Source organism: Trichosurus vulpecula, chromosome 1 (genome assembly GCF_011100635.1).
Source record: "Trichosurus vulpecula isolate mTriVul1 chromosome 1, mTriVul1.pri, whole genome shotgun sequence".
Classification (NCBI taxonomy): domain Eukaryota; kingdom Metazoa; phylum Chordata; class Mammalia; order Diprotodontia; family Phalangeridae; genus Trichosurus; species Trichosurus vulpecula.
Genome location: NC_050573.1, coordinates 359831471 through 359848097, shown reverse-complemented (window position 1 = coordinate 359848097; position 16627 = coordinate 359831471). Strand labels below are relative to the sequence as shown.

The window sequence follows — 16627 nt, the reverse complement described above, 5'->3', positions numbered from 1 at the left end:
AGAAATTCTTTTTTAGGTATGTGTTAGACTAAATAAATTCTGAGGTTCTTTCCATCTCTGCCATTCTATGAATTATGTCTCCTTTCTGTGTTTCAGGTAAACTATTCTCAGAGAAGAGCAGAAACATTATTAACTGAAGTATTCACAAGTCTTGCTGAGAATAAATAATATTATGTTCCTTATTCAGCCTGACTGAATTCTGTGGTTGACTTTGGAAATAGGAGAATACCATTCATTGCCATTAATGGATATTTATTGACCATTCATACCATGTCAAGTACTTCTAAAATTTGCTGAAGGTGATTCTTGACCCCTGGGAATGTAAAGGAATTAATTCTTCTATGAATACATTCTATGAATCAGTTTATTTTATTTCATTTAATGTTATGTAAAGTTAGTTAACCATAGATTTTATTTCCTTAATGAGCTATTATTTCAGCAAGGTGTAGCAATCAGAATGTCAGCATTGCATTTTAATGGATAGATTCTTAACCATTTGCTAGTAGAAAAATATAAATTTGAACTCAATAGCATTTTTGTTTTTGTGTTTAACAGCACTGCAAAAAAAGAAGAAATAAAGCTGAGTGTTATAAAGCTACTAAATAGACATAACATCGTGTTTGGAGATTACACATGGACTGAGTTTGATGATGCTTTTCTGTCCAGAAATGTGCAGTCCGTGTCTATTGTTGATACCGAGTTAAAAGTGAAAGAACGACAGGTACCTAAATAATTCATGATATTTAACCCTTTGGACATATAAGGTCTAGCTATTAGAGTAAATCCTAATTCTTGTATATAAGATGTTTCTGAGTTTGTCTCGTTTGTGACTGGTTCACTCAGTTGATTGGCATTATACAGTGCTCTGCTGAGGCCTATGCCATGAGCTTGATACAGAGGTATTTGCTTGTTAATTTCCTTCTGTCTCATATATAGATTATACTACTCTTCCTGGCCATCTTGTGAATGGCCACAACAGTAGCAGCAGCAGCAGTGACAGTAGGGGTTTGATCACTCGCCAGTCAGTAGGTGAGAGTGTGGTTGGAGCAACATAAATCCATTACCACTATTAGAAAAAAAGAATTGAACCACATACTTTATAATTTCATTAACATTTTCATATATGAAATAGATCACACATTTATGGATATGTAAAAATGTTAAAAAGAATTAATTTTGATTGTTTTTTGTCTGAAAAACTTGGTGTGATATTAAAGTCCACTTCCCTGTTAGCATATTGCAGCATTAATGTTTTATAGTGTTGCCTAGAATGCAGCCCACTTTGAGCTTTAATCATATTTTATTTTATCCTTTTTATTTCCATTTTTATATCTTATTTAGGTACAGTAATATAATTGAAATATCTAAACATTTGGAGACTTAGTTTAAGTGTAGTTTTCTTTTTCTTCATAGCCAATTGACTTGAGCAAATGTGCTCTTGCCCTTCATGTCTTCCAACTGAATGAAGAAGGACCCAGCAGTGAAAATTTGGAAGAAGAGTCAGAAAATATAATTGCAGCAAATCATTGGGTGCTGCCTGCAGGTATAATGTTATATGACTAGCTGAAGTAGACTTTGTAGAAGTGAGATCAAAATGGCAGAAATTAAGTGTCATAATAAAGGTAGATATACTCTGTAAGGGCATTTCCTTCCCCACTCCCCACCTTCTTTATATCACATGGATTATATTCCTCCTTCTCCCTTGCTATGTAGAAAAAACTTCCAGGGATAAATGCATGATTATGGGAATGATTACCAGGTTCCTCTGTTTTTCTTAAAGCCCATGATGGCTGTCATATACCTGGCTTACGTAAATTTCTCTGAATATCTTTTTGCAGTATTTTTGGAATCTTGGAGGGGGAACCACCAGCATGTCATTTCACTCATCTAGCAAATATTTATTGATTCCACCTACCCTTCTAGCCTGGACTCCTCTGATGTTCCCTACCCATCCTAATCATTTAAAATATGAGTTAACTTAAAAAAAATTATTGCATATGCAATTTTCATGAGCACCTACATGAAATGAGGTATACTTTTGCCTAAAAATAAGATGTAATATGTATTTTAGAAGTATTTTATTAAATTTCTAATTGTGAGTTAATGTTGATCATTGCTCCTAACAAAAAGTTGAACCATTGTTTACAAAGGTGCACATTTTAAAATATAGTTGTCCTATACAAATCGAAAAGAGAAAAATTGTAAATAATGGAATCTTAGACCTGTATAGGACTTCAAAGATCATCTAGGAGATATAATGCCTATGGGGTGGAGAGGGGGAATGGTGAATTTGGCCTTAAGAAACCTGAGTTAGAATCCTTTCTTCAGCACACTGTAACCTTAGGCAAATCTCTTGACCTCTCTGATATAACATGTTAATATATGTCACACGGTTATTATCCCCATCTTATAGAAGAGTAAATTGAAGTTCAGTGACTTATTTAAGGTCACAGCTATTAATCGGCGAAACAGGTATTTGAATCCCGTAATAAAACCAGGGGCCTCAGGTGTCTTTATTCAAAGGAACAAAGTATGTGTAAAAAGCAAAGTAAACTGGAGAGTCTAACGAAAGAAGGAAAATGTTACCTCGTAGGTAACATTGGTAGAATGAGACCCGTGATTGGTTCTGGCACTTCATACCTTTTTCAGAAGAAATAAATTAGGTAAAAGTCTGGGCTAGGGGTAGAGTAGCATTATATATCAGGAAAATAATATGTGAGGAAATCCAGGAACTAAAGGAGAGTAAGCTTGGTAGAAAGCATTTGGGTGATAATGAATTGCAGAAAAAGAAGCAATAATATCATTGGCATATGGACAGGTGGACAGATCACCTGGACTGCATGGCAATAGATGTGGTATTTGGAAAATAGTTCACAAGCCTAGCATAGGGGCGTGATGTAGAAATGTTGGGAGATTTTGTTATCTCTCCATTCGTCAGAGCTCTCTTTCTTTGCCAAAGCAGAGTGGCTGATAATTTCTTTACTTGTTTAATGATAATTTCTTCCTTCAAAAGATAGAGGAATCCACAAGGAGAAGTTCTAATATGGATCTGATTCTTGTTATCAGAAAGGAAATGTTTGCAAGGGTAGGAATAATTGGAACATTATGGGGAAGTGACAATTCCATCTTGGAGTTTATGATACCTATGAGGAAAGCTGAACAGAGTATAGCGTACATCCCAGATTTTGAAAGAGCAGATTTCAGACACTTCAGAAGAAAGATTCCAGTGACCTAATATCCTACAGAAGAAGTCAGTCCACAGGGGATGGGAAACTCAAGGATGAGATTCTGAAGACACAAAAGGAAGTAATTCTCATGAAGAAAAAGTGAAGCTATCCAAAGATACTGAGGTAGATGCATGGGGAAGATGCACAAGGAACTAGCCAAATGACTGAAGTTTTAAAAAGATAACTGCAGAAGTTTTAGGTAGACAGGTAATGTAGAATGAATACAACATCATGGCATGGGCCTACATGGATTTTACCAAGAGTCCTGAAAACCCAGTCCCTGGGACTGGGGAAGAAAGCTAAGGTTCACAAAGTTTAAAAAAATAAATTAAAGCTATTCTGGGAAAAGAAGAGGATCACAGAAGAGATAGGCCTGCTACCTGGGGTAGAGAGGGCTGTGGTTGGTGGGATCAGGCTTGTTGTTCTTGGCTCCAGAGAATAGAACTAGGAGCGGTGGGTAGAAAGAGCAAAGAGACAAATTTAGGCTTGATGTTTAAAAATGAATAAAACTTCCTAATATTTCGAGTCATCCAAAAGTGGACTAGGTTGCCTTGAGAGGTGGTGAGTTTTCCTTGTCTGGAGGTTTTCAAACAAAGGCTCAATGAACCTAGATCAGGAAGGGGTTGGACTGAGTATTCTCTGAGGTTCCTTTCCAACTCTAAGATTCTGTAATTCTTTGATCTTTTGATTTTATTATGGTTCTCTTTCTAATAGTGAACCAAATGTTTTGACCTGGTTTTGAGCATAAACTCTGTCATTACTAGCTATATGACGTTGCACAACTCAGTGTATCTATGCCTTAGTTTCTTTATCAGTAAAATTATATGGTCAGACTATATGATGCTTAAAGTCCCTTCCAGCTTTAAAATCCAATGAGTCTAGGTATACACTTTCTTTCTAGAATTTCATGCCAGAATTGTTATCTTACAGTTGAATTTCATGGTCTTTGGGAGAGCCTTGTGTATGATGTTGAAGTTAAGTCACACGTAAGTGAAAAATGCTTCTTTATATGAAAGTATAATTTATTTTATAATCTTCCTTTGGGCCCCAGACCTAGTAAGTGCCACTTTAAGCTGTTTTAGGCAACTTGGAGCTACTCTATCCTTGACTTGCATTTCTAGGATTGACCCTGAACAGAGCTGGCTTCCAAGGTTACAAGAGGGCAGAAGTGAGGGTACACGATGAAGCCAGCTACTCTTCATGTATATTCTCATTGTCATTCAATATTGGTGATGTTGGTGGGTGTACCCAAGTAAGCCAACAGGGTGCAAGCTAGTAGGGTTTATGGCTTCCTTTAATACTTCAGAGTCAGAGAATCCATGCTTAGAGATTTCTTTGCTAAATTAGTAGGATTTGTTGAGTTAAGCATAGCATGTATTTACGTCATCTCACAGTTCAATTGCACTATTTGATAAATAGCTTGGTAAAATAGTTTTTCTAGTATGCTATTATTTTTTATAAAATGCATTATTCCATACTTTTAAAGATAGTAAGTTTTTATTTCATACATTTAAAGTTACATTTTGTAAAATAAAATGATGTGAGTGTGGCCTTATGAAGAGAAATGTATTTCAGTACCTAAGGACAGCGTCTAACATATTTAGCAAATATTTGTGGAAGACGTGATTTTAGAGGCCTCATTTGGTCTTATTTTCTTCTAATATTTTAAATTTTATTTGGAATGTAGTACTTATGCCAAATTCTTATCAGCAACTCCCATGTTTATGTGTGCTTTTTTTCTCTCTTTCTCCTGAACCAGTTGCTTGACTACGTGACGACAACCTTATTATTTTCCGACAGAAACGTTGATAGTAATCTAATAGCCTGGAACAGAGTTGTTTTGCTACATGGTAAAGAGTGTTTTATTTTGTATTTCATGAAAAGTAAAATAAAAGTTAGGGTATTCCTTATGCCTTTGTACTGATGTGAGAGAGTATTTTTTTCATTACAGAAAGAGACAAAGTTATGTTATCCTTCCGTTAACTTTACCTTCCCACAATCACACATCTCTTTGCTATCCTCATGAAGATGTCTTCTGGGAGGACATCTCCAGGGATACTGGCACTGGACATGTGGCACTAAAATTCAAAAGAAAGGCCAGGGCTTGAGGTAAAGATTTAAGAGTCGTCACCACAAAGTTGGTGGAAGTAATAGAGATATCTGAACCAGAAGAGTCAAGAAGGAAAAGGGTCAAGGCCAGTGCCTGTACTTAGGACAGAAGTAGGAAGAAGAGATAGATACGAAGCTGTCAGAAATCAGGATTATGCTGTGCCACGGACAGTCACGGAGAGATCTAAGAGGATCATGGTCAGCAGACAGGATCCACAGTGCTCAAGGAAGATGAGGACTGAGATGAGGACAACTAGGAAGTCATTGACTTTCAGAATGCTTCAAGGTTTACAAAGCCCTTTACATACTTATCTCAGTATCATCATATGATACTCATGTGTGTATGATATTCAACCCTGTGAAGTACTATAGGTATTATCCCCATTTTAGAGACAAAGAAACTGAGGCTTCGGGAGTCCATAACCTTTGCCCATTTAACTGCATCTAAAGCTTTGAAGAACACCATACTGCCAGTCAGTAATGTTCATTGGTGGGAGCCTAATGACAAGGGGTTAAAGAATGAGTACCTTGTGAGAAAGTGTAAACTACTCTTTTCTGAGGTGAAAAGGAGAGAAATGAAAGGGTCACCATAAGGACTTTAAAAAATAATTAATTAAAACTTTTTTTATGCCACTTTCAGTTCACACTATTATTATCTATGCACGCTTGCATAAGTGCGTACGTGCATGCACGAGCTGCACATGCGCACGTGCACCCACACACACTCCTACCTTTTAACAAAGAAAAACAGCTATAAGCAAAATATCCTGCATAGCGATTACAAATAACAATGTATACAGCATTACATACCAGTAGTCTGCGTTGTCTTAGAGAAGAGGAAATTATGTTTCATCGTCAGTTCTCTGGAACTGTGATTGATCACTACATTCAATCCAAATTTTTATGTCTTTTGTTTTAGCCTACAATATTGTGGATTTTTTGTATTATTCTTTTGGTTCTGCTTTCTTCACTTTATAAGATCTTCACGTTTCTTCAATTTCCTCGTATTCCTCGTTTCTTATGGAACAGCGGTAGTCTATTATATTCATGTATACACCACAGTTTGTTCTGCCATTCTCTAGGTAGTGGGCCACCCCCATTGTTCTAGTTTCTTGTTATTTTTTTTTCTACCACAAAAAGTGAAGCTATGAAAATTTAGGTAAATATGTGACCTTTCTATTTTTGACCTACATGGAATATATATGCCTACTGGTGGAATTGCTGGGACAGAGGGTATTAACACTGAGTTACTTATCTTGCACAATTCCAAAAAGTCTTCCAGAACAACTGGACCAATTCACAGCTCTACCATGATGTATCAGTGTGCCTGATTTCCTGTGATCCCACTAACATTTATTTAGAATAAGGGAGATTTACATTAAATTCTGATGCTGTTTGTATCAGGGTTGACCCCAGCTACGTTCTTGAAGGGATTGTGCCAGTGAAGGACAAACTCTTCTAGGTCCCAGCAAGATGCAAGAGCTTCCTATATGGTATAGACATGCAGTAAGTCTGTCTTATAGACCAGCCGGGCTAAGTTTGGTAAGGTTCATCACTAGAAGGCTGGCCAGCAAGTGATACATTTTTATGCCCACACTAACTCACGGAACCATCAACTAAGGAATGAAAGGGTTGCAATCTGTATTAGTGGAATTACATCTACACTGTTGAAATCAGATGAATGCCTTCTCTGAGGTTTCAGGTTGCGAATCTTATATACTATCAACAGCTTTAATACAGTATGTATTTCTGATAAGTTGCATCTGCATTTAGTTTTTTATACCATTGTGGCATAGTCTTAACTATATACTTAATATCAAACTTACTTTGATTAATATGTTTCCTATAGGACCTCCAGGAACTGGAAAAACATCTTTATGTAAAGCATTGGCGCAGAAATTGACAATTAGACTTTCATGCAGGTAACTTCTGGGCAGAAGTAGAGAGTAATGTGATTATCTGGCTTATATAATTGTTTTAATTTTTTAAGATTATAATTTAATGTTTTATATGGCACAGCTAATCCCTTTATTAGCTATAACCTGACCTAGATTAATAAAATTTACTTTTTGTAATGATATTAGTTTAAAATGCTTTCAATTAAGTTAGAAAATTGCTTTGTTTAACCATGTTTATAGATTCAGAATATTGGAGTGGAAAGTGATTTTAGAAATTACTAGTCAGCCTCCGCATTTAACAGGTGAACTGAGGCCCAACAAAGCTACATGACTTACCCAAGATCACATAACAAGTCAGAGCAGAGGGAAGACTGAGTCCTGGCCACAGTCCTTTCCACAGTGCCATGCTACTTTTGTTATTTGGAACTTGTGAAGAATCATTCTATAGGAACGATGTTATAAATGTAGATTTCCTAGGTATAAGCATATGCCATTAATCTTTACCGTAACACTAATGAGGAAATTGAACTCGATGATCTTTCAGGTCCTTTCCATCTTTAAAATATGATGCTGTAATTTTCTGTGGTTACAAAAAAAGCCCTCATACTTCACATAGCTCTAATATTTTTGTTTTGTTTACCCTTGTATCTCATTTGAAAAGGTTGCAGTTTTTTTCAGAGAAAAGTGTTGCAAGTAAATTGTATTCTTGGCCTTCGTATTGATGCGAGGGGGTGAATTGAATAAATATTTACTCCATAATTATAACTATGCAAAACAGTCCAAAATCTTCCAGAAGGTATTTCTAGAAAGGTATTTGTTTTTGTTTGTTTTCCAATTTGTTCTGAGTAACATTACAAACACAAAAAAGAATTATAAAATGTATTTACAGAAAGAACAAATGGGTCTAATATTATTACCATAATTTGATTCTTTCACACAGTATTTTGACATTTTATCAGAGATAACATTTTAGCTTTTTTTTTTTTTTTAAAAGAAACTCAGGTGAGATTATGTAATTTGCAAGGAAAAGAAGTTAGTATAACTGAATATAAATCAAAAGCAAGAAGCATTTATTCAGTGCCTACTATGTGCTAGCATTGGAACTGGGGTTGGCAAACTATGACCTATGCCTATTTTTGTATAGTGAAGCTAAAAATAGTTTTTACATTTTTAAATATAGTTTTATTTTATTTAAAAATATAAAAACCATTCTGAACTCCTGGGGCAGTACAAGAATGGGCCATCTGGCTTTGTCCTCCTCAGCACAAGACACATAAGAGTGCCCACCTTCGAGAGCTTACATTCTGGTAGTTATACTGAGAGAAAAAATACACAATTTATAAAAAAGTAATTACAGGTATCCAAAGTTCTAAAGAGGCAGAAATTAAAGGCAGGTCTTCCTGATTCAAAGGCTGTCCATTGCCCCTTGCTTTCTCAATTCAGGATTTAACATTAAAGATGCTATATTGGAGAGAAGTTTTATAAATACAATGAAGAGGGAAGGCTTTCCTCAGTATGTCAACTCTTAGGAATGTAAAAATTTATTTTCTTTTTAAAAATGCATTGAAATTAAAGTTATATATCACTGGACAACAGCTTTGGATACTGAGGTGGGTAAAATTGGCTGAGCAGCTAATCCAAGGATATCTCTAGAGGTGGGCAGAGCTCTGAGAGTAAGGGGCAGAGCCACAGGGCCAGTGTGAGGTGAGACTTCAATACTCACACCTTTGGGAATGGTAATTCAGCCAGGCAGCAAAGTGCCTGCTTCCTCTTGCTGCTTTCTTGTCTGCTAGATTTTAAAAATAAAAGCATTTAAATATGTACATAAATATATAAAAATATGTAATATACACATACATGCATTTGTATATACATGCATGTGTGTGTGTGTGTGTGTGTATAAATTTTTTTTAACTTAAAGGACATAAAGGTTTGGGGTTATTTCATATTTTGTTTTTACATTTAGATAGTACCCAATGAAGCAGATGGTATATTGTAAAGAATACTTGACTGGGTGTCAAGATGTTGTGGTTTGTCACTGACCTCCAGTCTGCTGCTTAGATGCTGTGTGGTCTTAGGTAATTAATTTTTCTGAGCTTCAGTTTCCTCATCTGAAAAATGAGGGTTATACAACAAGACCTCCTAAGATTCTTCAGCTCTAAAATTCATTTATCCTATTTGCCATTTAGTTTATAGAATATTTGGGAAATTGACAGTCTTTCTTTTTAAAAGTTGACTGCCATTAAAGAAGTACCTTAGGACTGATTACATTACAAGACAATTTGATTGATTCTTTCTCTAATTTTAGGTATCAATATGGACAATTAATTGAGATAAATAGTCATAGCCTTTTCTCTAAGTGGTTTTCAGAGGTAAGCATTAAATACTAGGCTTGATTCTCTAATGGAAGAAAATACTTGTGCATACACATTAAGTTCATTTTTTTTTAAACTTAGGACAATGCCTTGAAAGAATTAATTCCTTTTGTATGATTGTCTTTTGTATAAGTGGATTAATTACAGGGATCAGGTTTTTTCACACTTGAAATATGAATCCTTGGGCAATTTCCCCAAATTTATTTTAACAGTTAAGTTGTTAATATGGACATGCTTTACACAGCAGAAACTCAAGACTTAGGAGAATAAATATAGAATAGTTATTAGGTCACATTACAGTCTTACCTGGGTTTGTGCAACAATTATAGTGTCACTTGGCCTTTTTCCCCAAATATAGATAGCCCAGTACAGTGGAATAAGCTCTGAACGGAGAGCCCAGAAATGAGAGCAACAGATCCAGCTCTAAGAGTTTTTAGGTGTGTGACTTTAGGCAAATCACTTCACCTTTCTAGAATTCAGTTTCCTCCTGTGAAAAATGAAAGCATCTGACTCAGCTGATTTCTCCTGGTTCTTTTAGCTAAGAGTTTGTGAGTCTAGGAGGCCATGAGCTGGATACTTAAAGTTCCAACTTAAGTAGTTGAAGAACAACCCTGAGAGATAGTAAACCAGAAAACAAGGAGCAGGCATGGTATTGGAAGCTTTGTGAATTTACATTCAGAAGCCCTGAATTTGAGTTCTGGCATGTATTAGTTCTGTGACCTTGAACAGATAACCAGTGCCTTTTGAGCATCAATCACCTCATCTGTAAAATGAGGAAATTGTATATAAGCCACTGGTGAACCTTTGAGATGGAGAATGTCGAGGAAAGACTGAATTACAGTGGAATAGTGCTAAGCATACTACTAAGCTAGAACTGGGTCCCTAGGATGATTACAGAAGGAAAGAAAACACTATTTAGTGACCCTAGAAATTTAGACAAATGTGTATTATTCCAATGCTTTTCTAATTTTGTAAGATACTAGAAGCCAGCATTTAAATAACATTATGTGTTTTGGTTCTAGAGTGGCAAACTAGTAACAAAGATGTTCCAGAAGATTCAAGAGTTAATCGATGATAAAGAAGCCCTGGTGTTTGTGCTGATTGATGAGGTATGGGTCTTTAGCTACTGAGTCATTATGAAAGGGGCATTTCTAAGAAATCAGTTCATCTTCTTACTGATATCAAGAATAGATTGTTGTAAGCACATGATGACACCTATTGGGATTAAGGTAATTATATGAACCCATTAAAAAGTCATGAAATAAAAACCTGACCATAATGACATTTCTTTTTCTCCTGCCTATAGGTGGAAAGTCTCACTGCAGCCCGTAATGCCTGTAGGGCAGGCACTGAACCATCAGATGCAATCAGGGTTGTCAATGCTGTTTTGACACAAATTGATCAGATTAAAAGGTAACATGGGGATGCAGAATGTCAGAGCTGAAAAGTTCATCTTGTCCAACAACTTTATTTTACAGATAAGGAAATCAAGGCCTAGAGAGGAGAAGATACTTGGCCAAAGACACATGGCAAGTTAGTGACAAAGGCAGGACAGGAGTTTAGGTTTTACTCATAGGAGTTAGTGGCAGAAGGGACTTCAAAGAAACTGAGGTCCAGGGAAGCTAAGTGAAATGAAATAAGTAAAACAGTTTTTTTCCAGAAAAATTCCTTATAAATGCACAAATTGGACTCTAAAGCTTGCTTTCAAGATATTCAAACTAAAAATTAAGTTAAATGTTTGTCACTGAGTGTTCAGTATGTTTTGTAATATTTATAGCAATGCGATAACTGAAAGAAGACTTTTCAGGAACTTTTTGATGAAATTTTTCTGAAGGATTTATTTCCTGACAATATAACCTTTCATTTGTTCATGGTCTCGTGGCATGGGTCTACAGTTCTAAAAATCATTATAATGTGTAAATTGTCAATTACTGCTCTCAGAGTTTTGGAAGACTTTTGAAACACTAAGGTCAGAAGACAGGAATAACTTTCATATTGTTGTCTAACTGCATTGTGTCAGACTTCTATTGTAGTTTGACTGTAGGTTAGATCTGAAAGTATAGCATAGTGCAAAGAGTATTGGACTTGCAGGCAAAGTCAGGGTCCCCCTAGATTTTGGGAGAGCAGTTTTGAAAAGGTTCATTGAAAACATAGGTAGGAGCCTGTGAACTAAAGTGCTTCAGGGGAAGTCAATCCAGGAAGGATGGGAGATGCTCTGTGAATGAAATTCTGAAGCTCTTAAAGGAAATCATTTCAATAAGGAAGAAAAATAGAATTTGCCTCAAGACAGATATATACACAACGTAGCCTTTTAAAAAAATACATAGAAGAATGCCAAGTAACAAGTTTAAATAAAAGAGCATGGAACCATTTTCTTCATTTTCAAAATGGAAGAAAATAATCTTATAGTAAACCATAAGCCAATGAGCTTGCCTTTAATTCTTGGGAAAATTCTGGGACTGATCATTAAAGAGATGATTGGCAAACATCTAGACAGGGGAAACAGTTATTACAAAGGGTCAGCATGACTTTGTACAGAGGCAGGCTATATCTAACTAGTTTCCTCTTGATAGGACTGCAGAGTTAGTAGATGGGAAGAATGTTGAGGATATAGTTTACCTAGATTTTAGCAAAGCTAAATAAAGAATAGCTAAATAATTAAATAATAGCTAAAGAAAGAAAGCTAGTTCATGACTGCCGTCTTCAGGTTTGTGAAGGGCTGTCATGTGGAGGAAGAATTAGCCTTCTCTGTTTGGTCCCAGAGGGCAGGACCAGAAACAAGGGGTAGAAGTTGAAAGAAAGAAAAAAAAAGTAAATTTATGTTTGATTTTAGGAAAACCTGAAAATTTAGAGCTGCCTAGAAGAATAGGCTGCCTAAAGAGACGGCAGGAGTCTCTTCATGGACTGTTTTCTGGCTAAGACTGGACAGCCACTTGTCAGGCCTGTTACAATATGGATTCCTTTCCTGTGTGGGTTGGACTAGCTGACTTCTATAGTCCCTTTTCCCTCCTAAATTCCATGATTCTGGGAATCATGTCTCAAATACTTACTAGCAAAGTGATCATCAAATCACTTAGCCTCTAAGCACATTAGTTCATTCATCTGTAAATTAGGACAGTGCTTCTTGGACTCTATCTCAGAGGGTTGCTGCTATTAGGAAAATGATTTATAAACCTTCATATGCTTAGAAAATGAGTTATACAGCAATAGTTAGTTTTTTAGAGTTATTTTTTAAAAAAAAATTAACAAAACTATATTTTTTGCTCCCTCTCACCCCTCCCCTACTAGAAAAAAAATAAAAACAATTTCCTTGTAACAAATGTGCCTAGTCAGGCAAAATAAATGCTCTCATTGGCTTTATACAAAAGTATTTATGTCTCATTTTTGCACCCTAAATCCATCACCTCTCTGTCATGGATAGTATGTTTCATTGTTGGTCCTCAAATCATGAATGGTTATTGTATTGATCATAATTCTTATAGCTTTCAAAGTTATTTGCTCTTACTGCATTGTTATAGTATAAATGTTCCCTTATTTTCATTTCATTTTTCATCACCTTATAAAATTTTTCAAAATTGTTCATTTTTATAATATTGATGTTTAGCAGGATATGTCTGTCTCTTTGAAATCATTTGTTTCCTTATTTATTATAGAACAATAGTTTTTCATCAGATTCAGATTATTTACTTCAATCTCCTCATTTCACTGGTGAGGAAACTAAGGTTAAGTGACTTCACTTAACAGAAGGTTACATAACTATTATATAGCAGAATTGGGATTCAAACTCCAGTCTTGTTATGCCTAATCCAGTGCCCTTTCCATTCAACATAAAGGCCTTGTTTTAAGAAATGTAATTTGACCCACTTAATAGAGGAAGGAGAAAAAAAGTCATGGTTTTAGTATGTGTGAATATGCAAATAAAGTGATGTTACGGACATCTGAGTGACTTTTTTTTTCCTCTTGGGGTCTACTGAAGGTGTTCCATAAGACTGACTGCCATGTGATATAGACTGCGAACAGAAATACCTTATTGTATTTACTAATTTTATGCTGATAAATTTTCTGGATTGGCAGCTTTGGGAGCAGGATAGAGATCATAAGATCAAAAATCTGATCTTGAAGAGACCTCAGAGATCATGTGATCTTCTTGCCTTATTCTTATAGATCAGGAAACTGAGACATATCAAGGTTAACTGACTTTTTCTAAACCACATAGCTAGAGGGCACAAGAACTAAGATTTGAATCCTGGTCACACTTCAGAGCCAGTGTTGCTTACCATTCTTGTGCCTGTACAAGCACAATTCATAGTACGAGCCGTTAGAGTAGTTGATTAGAGTGTCTTAGAGTAGTTTCCAATTTCATCTTCATATAGGTCATTTCAGTTTACATAGAAAATCAGATCCATGGCTACAAATTCTGTGCCTAATCCTACTTTGTCTTATGTATGTACTCATGTTGTTGGTAATAGTAGGAAATGGGTGGGTGAATATGGATGGTTCAGAGGAGACATTTGCTAGTACGAGGGACAAAACAAACAAGTTACTCCATACCAAGTGGATTGACATTGCCACTTACGTATGTGAAGTTCAGCATATTATCTTTCATAGTTAACAGGATCCCTCTGTTGATTTGGGGAAGGAGGCTTCTTTATTGTATTAGTGTTTTTCTTGATCTCAGTTTCATGATAGAGTAAGATTCCATATTCTTAAGGACCTAAATTATAACACTACCATGCCCTGTGAATCTCCCTAGTTTAACTAATGTCAGAAATCAAAGCTCCTATTTTATAACTACTGTATTGTGGGGACTTCCTTTTTGTCATTGTTATTGGTAATTTTGTCCATGGGAACATCTATTAACAAAGGTGATGGTTTCATTTATTTATCCTGTGTTACTACAAACATTTAAAAACAAATACTAAACACCCAATGCCAAATAACTGACTTCCTCATTTTGTGGTTAGAATATTTGCAAAGCAAGGTTTAGAGTTCAATTTGTGTATTATGGTAGGTAGAACTAATAGAGGAGACAGGGAAGTGTTTCAGGAGGTTAGAGAAAAGGAATTCTACTACAAAAATATCATTGAATATTAATGTCATATTTTCCAGGAAATGCAAAATATGTAGGAGCCTAGAGATATAGGGAAAGCAGGATAAGTTAAGGAGAGGAAAGAGGGGACCCAAGTACAGAGAATTGAGTCTGTTAGACCTGTGAAATTAGCCTTGAACAGCTATATTTGGCCTCCTAGGAAAACTGGAGTACTTTGGCTAGGACTGATAATAGATTTTCTCTTCTGAACCCACTTAATGACTCCAAAACAATTAAATCAGTTTTACTTTTAGGGCTTGTCTTTTGAGTAATATGAAAAATTTCATGGGCCAACTTATAAGACTCCTCCCCTCCCTTCAAATCCTTCCCTCATCAGATGTTTCTTCATTTGCCAGTGCTTCAAATTGTTTTAATGTGGGACTGAATCTTCACACCGTAATTAGAGATAAAGCTTTAAAGTTGGTTAAGATGAAGTTCTACTTCCTGTGATATATAAAAATTGTTGTTGATTTGTTTGATTTTTTTAAAATGTTAACCATTTCCATATGAAGGAGTGTTATCCCTAGCAGTTCCTAGTTCCTAGCAGTTTCCTAGCAGAATATCACCATATTTTGATCATGGCAGCAAAGGAGCTCCACGTTTGACTGTGGGTGGTGACATAAAGTTGTGTTGTTGGGGACAGCTGGCAACACTAGATCCCTCTCAGTCTAAGACATCTAGTACCTTTTGGAAGTTGTAACTTAGTTACAAAGTTAGTTACCACTACATTGACATGGATAATACTCTCACCCTAACTGTGTTTTCTCATTTCTAAAATTAGGTTAATTGAATTAAACACCACCCATCATGAGGTATCCATAATATCTTATTTTTTTAAAGAATGCAAAATTCTCTGAAAATGTGAAATGTTAGGCAAATAGTGTTACCATGTTAGACAGAATAGTTATGACATCAGATGTTTCTTTATCTTAACAGGCATTCAAATGTTGTTATATTAACAACTTCAAATATTACTGAGAAAATTGACATGGCCTTTGTAGACAGAGCTGATATAAAACAATACATAGGGCCTCCATCTACTGCAGCTATTTTCAAAATTTATCTTTCTTGTTTAGAAGAACTAATGAAGGTAAGTTTTATTTATTTGTTTTTGAGTAGTGCCTTGTTTGATTTGGTTTAAAAACAATGTGTTCCCATGCAATTTTTTAGTAGTAGGATTAGTAATTCCCCATTCCTCTAAAATAGGAACTGCAGTCTTAATGTTTCTTACAGTTTGATCTAGTAGTCAAAATTATATTTTTAACTTGATTTTGATCTTTTGGGAACCACATTTAATGAACATATTTCAGTACTCTAGTCACTTGAGTTTCTGCTTGTACCAAACCAACATTTCTCCTTCAACTTGTTTTTATGAACCTGACTTTCTTCAGAATTAAGGTTTGTGCTGTTTGTTCTTTGAGGCATTTGGATAACTGAAGATTGAAACACGTTACTTCTTTTTTTGTTGGTTTTTTATTTATTTTTTGTGCCCTGAAGGCAACACTTGCTTCTTAGCTTATACTCACTTGCTTTTACTCTCTAGTCTTGCTTGAGTCTAATCCAACCTAAACAGTTCTTTTCCCGTCTATTCCCTTATTGTTGAGGTACTTCAAATATTTGTAGAATGTCAGAGTTAACACTTAGTTATCTTTTTAGTTGAGATATTTGTCTACTTTTTTAATACTTCCTCATCACTTCCTCCAAGCTGTTGATCTCTTTACCACCTGTATGGTGCTCTGAATTGCTGCCAGTTAGTAAATTGATATGGTATCTAGGTTCAAAAATTTTGTTCATTATCCAAAATTTAGAATCACTGACAAAGGAAGATATAATTAAGGCTGAGATGAGGGTGGAAACATGGTCAGGAAATTTTTAATGTAGAACATTATGTTAAGAGCTTTAAAGGAATAGATAATCCCTGCCTTAAAG

The 16627-nt window shown here is 35.5% G+C and overlaps 1 protein-coding gene across 1 annotated transcript in view; it reads left to right on the top strand.

The window, feature by feature from the left end:
- Window positions 1–16627, top strand: part of TRIP13 (thyroid hormone receptor interactor 13) — a 31025-nt gene that overhangs the window by 5607 nt on the left and 8791 nt on the right. The window contains exons 2-10 of the mRNA XM_036768253.1: window positions 556–721; window positions 1414–1543; window positions 4158–4213; window positions 4987–5077; window positions 7186–7258; window positions 9543–9606; window positions 10632–10718; window positions 10916–11022; window positions 15635–15788. Of these exons, the coding sequence (XP_036624148.1) occupies window positions 556–721; window positions 1414–1543; window positions 4158–4213; window positions 4987–5077; window positions 7186–7258; window positions 9543–9606; window positions 10632–10718; window positions 10916–11022; window positions 15635–15788 (928 nt within the window). The remainder of the gene's footprint in view (window positions 1–555; window positions 722–1413; window positions 1544–4157; window positions 4214–4986; window positions 5078–7185; window positions 7259–9542; window positions 9607–10631; window positions 10719–10915; window positions 11023–15634; window positions 15789–16627) is intronic.